The 9,818-nt window shown below is 44.1% G+C and overlaps 1 protein-coding gene across 3 annotated transcripts; it reads left to right on the top strand.

Annotated features, from left to right (window-relative positions):
- Nucleotides 1-6: 6 nt before the first annotated feature.
- SLC25A28 (solute carrier family 25 member 28) lies at nt 7-9,499 on the top strand. 3 transcript variants are annotated; one of them, XM_019804921.2, is made up of 4 exons: nt 7-156; nt 5,893-6,121; nt 7,239-7,295; nt 8,648-9,499. In XM_019804921.2, exons 1-4 carry the CDS (start codon nt 91-93, stop codon nt 9,163-9,165), a joined length of 870 nt encoding a protein of 289 aa, XP_019660480.1. In that variant the 5' UTR covers nt 7-90; the 3' UTR covers nt 9,166-9,499. The 3 variants fall into 3 exon arrangements, with proteins under 3 accessions (XP_019660480.1, XP_019660481.1, XP_019660482.1); XM_019804922.2 differs by lacking the exon at nt 7-156 and adding an exon at nt 169-464; XM_019804923.2 differs by lacking the exon at nt 7-156 and adding an exon at nt 498-3,465.
- The last annotated feature ends 319 nt before the right edge of the window (nt 9,500-9,818 follow it).

Genomic DNA, 9,818 nt, shown 5'->3' with positions numbered 1-9,818 from the left:
GCCGGGGCCTGCAGGCCCCCGGTACGGCAGGATCCGGACTCCGGCCCGGACTACGAGGCGCTGCCGGCTGGAGCTACTGTCACCACGCACATGGTGGCGGGCGCCGTGGCAGGGATCCTGGAGCACTGCGTGATGTATCCCATCGACTGCGTCAAGGTGAGACCTGGACCGGCTCCGAATCCGACCTGGGGTGACCCGACCCCTGGGTCCTGTCCAGAGCCAGGATCCCGGCCGAGAGCCGGAGCCAACATGGGTTTCTTCCTGGCTCCTGCCACCGCCACACGATTCGACCGATACTCCATGCAAGCAAGGTCCGGGCTGGGAATTGAGCCCAGCCAGGAACCAGGACCCATTTCTAACCGTCAGTGAGATCTGAATCGGGACCGTGGAAAGAAAATCTGTCAGCCAAAGCCCTGGATCCTAGCTGGGACTAAACAGGAATAGGGTGGGATGGGATGGAACAGGTAAGTGCTACTAACTTGATTAAGGTGAAGCCAACTGAGGTGAATCAGACCCTGAATAGGATCTTAATGGCTTGAGATGTTCTCTGGGCGACTGCTTTTACAAGCTTCTTGCTGTGTCTTCCCTTAAAGGTGATGGGGCAGGAACCGTAATCTGAAATCTCAGCTAGATAAAGTATTTCGTTATTAGATCTTAACCCATGAGTTAGAGTGGAAATCATTTGTGCAGTCAGAATTCATAGTTCCAGACTGGAAGTAATTTGGGAAAGACCATGTTCAGGAAAAGGTTTCGGTTTCTCTGCAGCAAGCATGATACCCCACCTATTTCCTGAACATGAAAACTAAACTGGGATTAGGATTTCGTATGTGCAGGGAGCACATCAGCCCCCAGAGAAGAGATGGACCTGACAGTGTATTTCTTTAGCCACCTGAAGTTGACAAAAGGGGAAAGTTGTCTAGAGGGGAAGCATAACAATATTGAAAATGAAATGGGATCAACATGAAGGTATGATTCCTGTGAAAGTAAAAACTAACTGCAACCACGACCAAGCGGACTGATTAGTGGGTAAAGAAGTCAGGTGCTTTTGAAGAAAGCTAGGTGAAAAAGGGAACAGATTGTTCTTTACAGTTCTTATTCTTGTGCATTAGCAAAGGTACCAACCTCTGAAAGTGAGGACTAAATTGAATGAAAAGTAAATTCAAGGGGACTGTTGAAATAAATGTATTGACAGAGACTGATGCCTCCTTTACATGTTAGGGGTAATAGTCAAACAGTATCCTCACAGCTCTTTGATGTGTGTTTTTTCCTCAAATTAGGAAAGTGTTACATATCCAAAAGGAGAGAGTATTGAGTTGGGAAATACGAAGTCTTTTCTGCTTCTCCCTGGTTCTGGTACTCTCACATGTTTTCATTAGTAGTGTGGATGAAGGAATGGGGAAAGTGCTCATTGAGCTTTGTGAATGACATTGAGTTGATAGTTTTCTAGCACATTGCAAGGCAACTCCTACCAACAGCTATAGCTATTGAAACTGGTAGAGGCGCTTGGTTAAAATGGATATTAGAATTTTAAATACCCTTGTCAATTGAGGGAAATAGAAATAAACAGTAAAATCCATGCAAGAGAAGTAAGGAAATGGTTAATGCTCTAACAATATTAAAATGTAAAGTGGGTAAGTACAAATAAAAAGATTCAGACATTTATGTAGTAAAGTCTAGGTTGAATGACTGTGAGTTGTTGATGCTATATATCCAAAAAATTAAAATGACCTAACTGCAAAGTAAAGTAACTTCATTATACTTAGTGAGTAGAGAGCAGGGTCTAGGGTGCTATGTTTCAGGATGGGTATCAAATGAAAACTAGATCAAGGAAAGCAATGAAAATTATTTAATGACTTGAAAAATACAATGTAATAATGTGACTGACTTAGAAATATGATTATAGCTAATCAACTTAAGTGTTGTCCCATTACCCTGGGAGGCTATCTCCTTATTCCATATATTTACATAATGTTATTGTTGCTGCAAATATTTTATAGATTCCTCTGTTAGAAATGCCTCTAGAATATTTGGGTGAATGTTCTTAAAGAGGGCAAATTTTTGTAACAAAACGGAGGTTTTTTTGTTTTGCTTTAGTAACAGACCATTTGGAATCAAAAATGATAGATAAGGTGGAAGATCAAAGAGAAGGTAGGACCAGAAAGCAAGGAGATTGATTTATTCTTGAGGCTGATAAACCCACTGAGGGAACACTTCTGAAAGAGGAGTTTCAGAAATATTTTGCATAATCACAGCATTGCTGGAATAAGTTACTTCTAGCCTTCCAAGGTAACTGTTTTGAAGAACAGTTCTTAAATCATTTACATAAACTTTGAAATGTTTGTTTTTAAAAAATTAATCATATGACATTACAGCCATACCTCAGAGCCCTATATTAAAGAAATAATTATTTGATCCAGAGGGGAAAAAATGCCCAAGAGTCTTCAAAGATACAAAAGCTCATTTTATAAGACTCATTTTCATTTGCCGTTAATGCTGGGATTTACATGACTAGAGGGAACAGCTAGGTGAGACCAGCAGGATTTAATGTCAGTGGGATGTTAGACGTTGTTGTGCAGACATGAAAGTAAAATTCGAATCTCTTCCTTCAGAAAGGACTTCCCAGTTCACTTGTCCCAGGGCTCCCCAATTCCTCTTTTACCATAAATGGTGGTGGAGAAGAAGAGCAGCCCAACCGTCCCTAAGTCTAGAGGCAGGTAACGGTATTGGAGCCGAAACAGCAACCACAGTGTTTGCAAATGAAAGTTAACATTGCCTCTTGGCATGCAAGCCTGTGCACCCCAGCCACTTAATCAGGGTCAAGTTGATTTAAAATATCCGTGGGAGGAAACTAGCACAACCTCGCTAGGCCATAGTTATTCAGCCAGCTATTTACATGGTCATGACGGAGGTTTGCGAGTCCAAATATATCCCAGTTTTCCTTTTCTGGGTCTCAGAGGCAAACACCAGACTTTATCTATAGGAATAGGCTCCGCAGCGAAATAGTCAGAATCTTCTCAAAATCATCTGGCTAAGTACCCACCTGTCACCAAGATGCTACTTTTTGGCTCTGTAACGATGACATAAATAATCTACTTACATAATAAGTTAAAGAGAGAAAGAGCAAGGGAAATCTTTTCCAAACTCCAGATGGAAATGGTTATCTCTACACATTTACCAATGAAAGGTTAGGAAATGGAAACATTGGCTTATTTGACTTTCTTGTATCTAACAATAATACTTATTATTCAATAAATGGCAGTTGTTCTTGTTTTCCAGCACTAACTGATGTGCCTTACATGTATTTATTCATTTAATCCTTGAAGCAATTTCACGAAGTATACACCATTTTCATTATTTTACAGATGAAGAAAAGGAAGCAAGTTAAGTGGCACCATCATGATTTGAACCCAGTCTGACTCTCAGGCCTTCCAATACAGCCTCCCAGAAGTAGATTTCCAGAGCCAGGCAAGGCACAGAGTTTCACAATAGTGCTCGTTCCTAAACATTACCTCCAGCCAGATTAATAGCTGCACATAAAAATTATAGCCACAGCGAGACTTCAAAGTAAAAACAAAAAATACAAAATTAAACCTGATTTACTAGTGGCTAAGAACCAGTTAGTTGCCCATACACATTTGTGAAATGATGTATACAAGAGACAATACTGCCATGATCTATAGATTCTGTGATATGAACAAGTATGTCCAAGAATCGTGTTTGAATACCATAAAAAAGCCTTATATTTCTAGTGCTTCATAAATTACCAGTGGCTTTTACGTGCCCTCTTTGAATCCGCACAACAGCCCGATGAGCCATTCTTAGTCTCATGTTTTAGATGACAACATTGAAACTCAGGTTAAGTAACATATCCAGACCACACATCTAGCAAAGCAGGGGCTCATACTCAGGCTTTCTGACTCAAATGTGGTTTGTCTTTTACCAAACCACGTATCTCCCTATTAGTTCATTTGGCTTTTCTTCAAAGCCAGTGTTTTTTCAATAATTAAAGGCTATTCAAAAAGTTGTAGAGATTTCATTTTTCTCCAAAAGAAAGATTTATTGGCTCACACATCTGGGGAGCCATGTTGATTTTTATATTTGGCATAGCTTATGCCTGGGTCCTTCTATAAGGGTATAAGTAGACTTGTGAGTTAGATGTAGAGGTGTGTATAAAATGTTCAAAGTAACTTTCCATCCAGGTTTTTCTTGGGGGTGAAAGGTTCCAAGTCTCTGAGATCAGACCTTTCAAGGCTGGTTGCCCAAATAATGCCACTGACTTCAGCAGAGCAATGCAATTACTGAACATTCTTCCTATACAAGATCCGTTTCAAACAAACCTATGGAAACACATAATTGTTAAGCCATCAGGCCCAGTTTATCTTTAGCTGCAGCCATAGCCGGCAAAGACGTATAGTCACTGAGTAATTCCGCTAATGGATTCTATACCCCGGGTGATGTGAAAGATTCGTAAGCATGTCCTTTATTGGAAGTGTATGGTATTTATGTTTTTGAGAAGTAGAATGAATGTGTCATATTGTAATAAGTGATACTGTATTTCTGATTGGACTTACAGTATTAACCTTTTAAGCTTCCAGTTCTTTGTTGGTAGCAAGCAGAAGAAAGTAACTTTAGAAGAATGTGGATTGCTTGCAGCTAACTAGGACCTGTTAATCTGGTTAGTTTCCCCCCCACCCCCATGCTCTTGAAAAGAGGCAGTACTCTTGGATTCCAGATGGCGAAAGAGAAGGTTCAAATTGAATCAGTAATTGGAATGAAGTAGGAATTTAAACTGTACTTGGGCGTTAGTTGCCCCCACTGACTAACAGCCTACTTTTTACTTTGTGAACTGGTGCAGACTGCTAAGATTCATTTGTTCTTTCATTCATTCATCCATTCATTCACTCAACAAACAAATCTTGAGTGCTTACTCTGTTCCAGGCACTGGACATTGATTTTATATTGTTAATCTCCATGCTACCTTAATCTTGAAATGGATCAACAGACAAGAGATTTTCATTAGGAGACACACCCTTCCCCTGAGGGTCTGTGATTTGGGGAATGTTTTGAAAAGATTCACTCCCCAAATTTCAATCCAACTTTGTCCAGGAACATTATACCAAGTGTCTACCATGTACTTTTGTCCCAGTCATTGAATCCTGTGGAAATTCCAAGGATTATGTTTCATGAAGACTGAAGTTATTTGATGCCAATTTCGGGATTCATTCAGTTTAGATTAGAGATCTGGCAATCCTTTCAGTTTTAGAGACTAGGTTGGTTTCCATCTTTCATAGTTTCAGGGTAAACGTTCTCTCCCAGGAGCAGCATTGATTACAGATGCTACCTTTGCCAAGAGTTTAACCTACAGGCCCAGCTGCCAATGCCAAATAATCCGAGACACTCAGATGATCATCAAGGATATAACAAAGGATGAGCTGTCATCTCATTAGTGTAGAGTGTGGTCAGGAAGCAGGCCTAGGATCAGTCTTCAGAATAATGCATAAAGTATGATGCAGACAGTAAATAGTTGACTTTAAAATCCATTTGTAAAGAACTCTTAGCCCAAGTTTATTAAGGCACAAAAGCAACTTCTCCTGAAACACAGGCTTGGTATTTGTTGCTGGGGCTATGAATCATTTCAGAGTTCAAGGACACTTCCCAAGCAGTGATGTTCTCAGAGACAACAACGGTGTTCCCCTCATAGATGACTAGCAAAAGAAAGGTCCAAGTCTTGGAAAGATTGGACACAGATTTGGAAGGAAGTAAAACTGGATGCCAGGTGGCACTCCTGCACGTTAGCACAATTCCACAAAGAAGTGCCCACAGCCTTAGTGTCGAAGTTGGGAAATTGAGAAGTTGGCATCGCTGACCCTGCATTTCTTTCTGTAATTTCAGACCCGGATGCAGAGCCTACAGCCTGACCCAGCTGCCCGCTATCGAAATGTGTTGGAGGCACTCTGGAGGATTATAAGAACGGAGGGCCTATGGAGGCCTATGCGGGGGCTGAACGTCACAGCGACAGGCGCAGGGCCTGCCCATGCCCTCTATTTTGCCTGCTACGAAAAGTTAAAAAAGACACTGAGTGATGTAATCCACCCTGGGGGCAATAGCCATATTGCCAACGGTATTGAGCCTTCCTGTGCTGGTTCCCCCACTTTCTCAGCTCTCTGGGCTTTGCTGCTGTCAATGCTTTCCAGTCTCAGCATGGTTTGGAGCTGAAGCTCTGGGCTGGGGTAGGCCAGATTATAGGGGAGGGACTTCCAAACCTGATGCTCTCAGACAACGGGCTGCTTCAACCCCACCCCTCTTTGGGGGCACCTCAACAAAGTGTTACAGTATCTTCCCTTACCTACCAGCTCGACTTTTTCATCTCCCTGCATCAGCTTCTAATGTCCTGGTAATGTGGAGACACACTGAACTACCTACCTCATTGTGTATTTCTTGATAGTCGGGTGCTGTCCTGCTCAGGGCGGGATCAGAGGTGACCCCGCTGCCTGAGGAAGACATTAATGGTGCCCCAGCTCCTTGCCTCACCTTTTCAGGATCCTCACTGACCAGAGGCAGTGTGTTGTTGAGGACATGACCAGGTCTCAACAAGTGAATTGGGGTGGGGCCAAGGGACTTCTGCACAGAGAAACCAGAGGGTTGGAGGTTATGTGGAAGAAAGGGGAGGGACAGCAGCCTCACGCTTGAGGATTGAAAACCAAATTGAGAGTGGAGAGGAGTAGTGAGGAATACGGTTCAGGACCTGAAGGAAAGGTCTAGGCGGACAAATGTTAGAGTCTGGAGATGGACTGGGCGGCACAGGGGCAGCAGGAGGGAAGATGAGATGCTGTGGTGCAAATCTGACCACCCCGCTGCCCCGTGTTCTCCCTGCACTGGAGGTAGCTGATGCTGGCATCCCTTGGCCACAGTGGATCTGGTTCCTGTCTGAGGTGTAAACTGTGTTTATTCTCAGAACTGTCTTTATAAAATCTGGGCTGTTTTCTTAGGCTCTTCCGGGCCTTCCTATTATACCTTATGGCACGTAGATTGGTGACCTTACTAAGCTGGTGGGAACAAGTATATTCATTTCTCAGAACGGGGGTTTAGAAGTAGTGGGTTCCCATCTTTTGAACTGGCTCTTACATTCCCTCTCCCTATTGTGGCTTAGCCCCTGCCCACCCTCCCACCCCTGGGGCCTCAGTGAACCGTTGGATCTCTCCTGGCCTTACATGTGGCAGTTGTTTTCTCCTTTGCAGGTGCGGCCGGGTGTGTAGCAACATTACTGCATGATGCAGCCATGAATCCAGCAGAAGGTAATGATTCCGCCGCCCTTCCCTCTGTGGGCAGCTGCATCTGCATCTCTGGGCTTTTCCTTTATTTCTGGTTTGTGAAAGAAAACCAGGGAGCACCTGGTCGGTTTTGGTGGGAAAACCTTCTGTGTTACCGTGTCTTACCAGTAGAGGGCACTCCCTCCATGTTGTCGGTACTGAGGAGGAGGCCCTTAGAAAGCAAACTCACTGAGGTTTCATTCGTCCTTGGGGCTTCTCTGAAAAAAGACATGGCTCTACCTGGCCTATTCCAGGGCCTTCTTGGCGTTCCCTCTGTAGTGGATTTGATCTCATCTGAAAATTTAACAGATTATTTTACTTTTCTTCAAAGAGGTGAAGATGGATTTTAACATTTAAAAATCCTGCCTTTCTTGTTGGAATGAAGATAGTTGAAATAGGAATGAAAGGGTAAATTGTAGAGCTCAGTTCCTGCGTGGCTGCTTGGATCTTGGCTTTCCAGGTGGAGACTGAGGTACTCAAATATGAAGGGATAGCATGGTTGCCATGTTCTTTAAGTTCCAGTTCTTTACCTGTCTGGGCAAGACCATGGTGTGGAAAGGGCCAAACATAAGCTGAAGATCCAGAGCTCACACCACTTGAGGGAGTAGATGTTTGGAGACTAAAGCCACAGTCTTCTTGGTTAAGAATTTTGTTTTCTTTTTGGTAGCCCTTCTCCTGTAGGATTAACCATCCTCGTGTCCCAAGAGTTGGGTGCTCTGCATACCTGAGGATTGGGATTAGGGCTGCCTGTTCATTATTATGCTCACTGCCACTGGGTCATTTCTTGTCTTGAGCTTTATGAAAGGGTAAGATAATAATAGTAGGTAGGTACTTATTTCAAGGAAACCCTCTGGAGTCTCTAAATCATACATATATTCTGTGTGTTCACTGGTTTTGGGTTTTTTTTAAGATTTTATTTATTTGAGAGTGAGAGAGAGCATGAGCAGGGGAAGAGGGAGAGGGAGACTCCCTGCTGAGCAGAAATTCCCAATGCAGGGCTCCATTCCAGGACCCTGGGTTCATAACCTGAGCTTGAGCTGAAGGCAGACACCCAACGAACTGAGCCACCCAGGTGCCTCTCACTGGTTGGTTTTAAAGAAATCCTACTAGAAGTGGGTCTATTATTTTTTGGCGCTTTATCAGTCTTCTATCCCCTCTCAAAAAAGGGAAACCTTAACGTATCAGATGTTAACGTATTAGTGACAGCGCATTCATATTTTTTCTCTCTCTCCATTCCAATGGCTGACCCGCTGATGTGGAACTCTGAATCTGGATACGCTTGCTCACCGGTTGATCGCTGGCATCGTTTCCTTTCTTCCTGTTGATGGCGCCACCAGTGGTCAAGCAGAGGATGCAGATGTACAACTCACCATACCACCGGGTGACAGACTGTGTGCGGGCAGTGTGGCAAAAGGAAGGGGCTGGCGCCTTTTATCGTAGCTACACCACGCAGCTCACCATGAATGTTCCCTTCCAAGCCATTCACTTCATGACCTATGAATTCCTGCAGGAGCACTTTAACCCCCAGAGACGGTACAACCCCAGCTCCCACGTTCTCTCCGGAGCCTGTGCGGGAGCTGTAGCTGCTGCTGCCACAACCCCACTGGACGTTTGCAAAACACTGCTCAACACCCAGGAATCCCTGGCTTTGAACTCAAACATCACAGGACATATCACAGGCATGGCTAGTGCCTTCAGGACGGTGTATCAAGTAGGCGGGGTGACCGCCTACTTCCGAGGGGTGCAGGCTAGAGTAATTTACCAGATCCCCTCCACAGCCATCGCATGGTCTGTGTATGAGTTCTTCAAATACCTAATCACCAAACGGCAAGAAGAGTGGAGGGCAGGCAAGTGAAGAGAAGCAGCAGATAATGCAGCCAGGGGCTCAGCACTGCTGCGTCCTGCCTGCTTCAGCCATGTTCTCCGTCTCCTGGCGCGCTCCAGCCTTGAGTGGAGTTGGAGGGAAGGTAGAGGGTTCTCCCCAGGCTGTTGGTGTTTTGGCTAACACCAGTTCTGCCAACCTCTGTTGCCGCCACCTTTCCTTCCGGGCCCTAAGCAAGCGCAGCAAGCACACCACAGCACCTTTGACAACCTCTCTCCATCCTGGGCCTGATGACCTGCTCTAGACTGTTATAGAGGGACAAGCAGCTCATTCCCTTTGGTTCCTAATAAAAAGCCTTTAAATTAAATGGTTTCGTTGGGTTTGTTTTGCAAAGGGGAAGTGAAATGTTGTCAACTGCTCTTGACATTAAGCATAAATCAAGGGGCCCAAAGGGAAGTTTTATCGTGTGTGTCCATAGTTTGGATTTCTGCTGATTTTCACGGTGACTTAAGACTTTGGAGCCCTACTCCCTTTGTTTTAGTAACAGACTTCAAGGAATCTCCCTGATGGCAGGAACAATGGCCTTTGACAGATCCTAGCTAAACAGGCACTCTTTTTTTTTTTTTAAATATTTTATTTATTTATTCGACAGAGATAGAGACAGCCAGCGAGAGAGGAAACACAAG

The sequence above is a fragment of the Ailuropoda melanoleuca genome, chromosome 6, assembly GCF_002007445.2.
Source record: "Ailuropoda melanoleuca isolate Jingjing chromosome 6, ASM200744v2, whole genome shotgun sequence".
NCBI classification, from domain to species: domain Eukaryota; kingdom Metazoa; phylum Chordata; class Mammalia; order Carnivora; family Ursidae; genus Ailuropoda; species Ailuropoda melanoleuca.
Note: the sequence above shows the minus strand (reverse complement) of the source record. Positions and strands in the feature narration are given on the sequence as shown.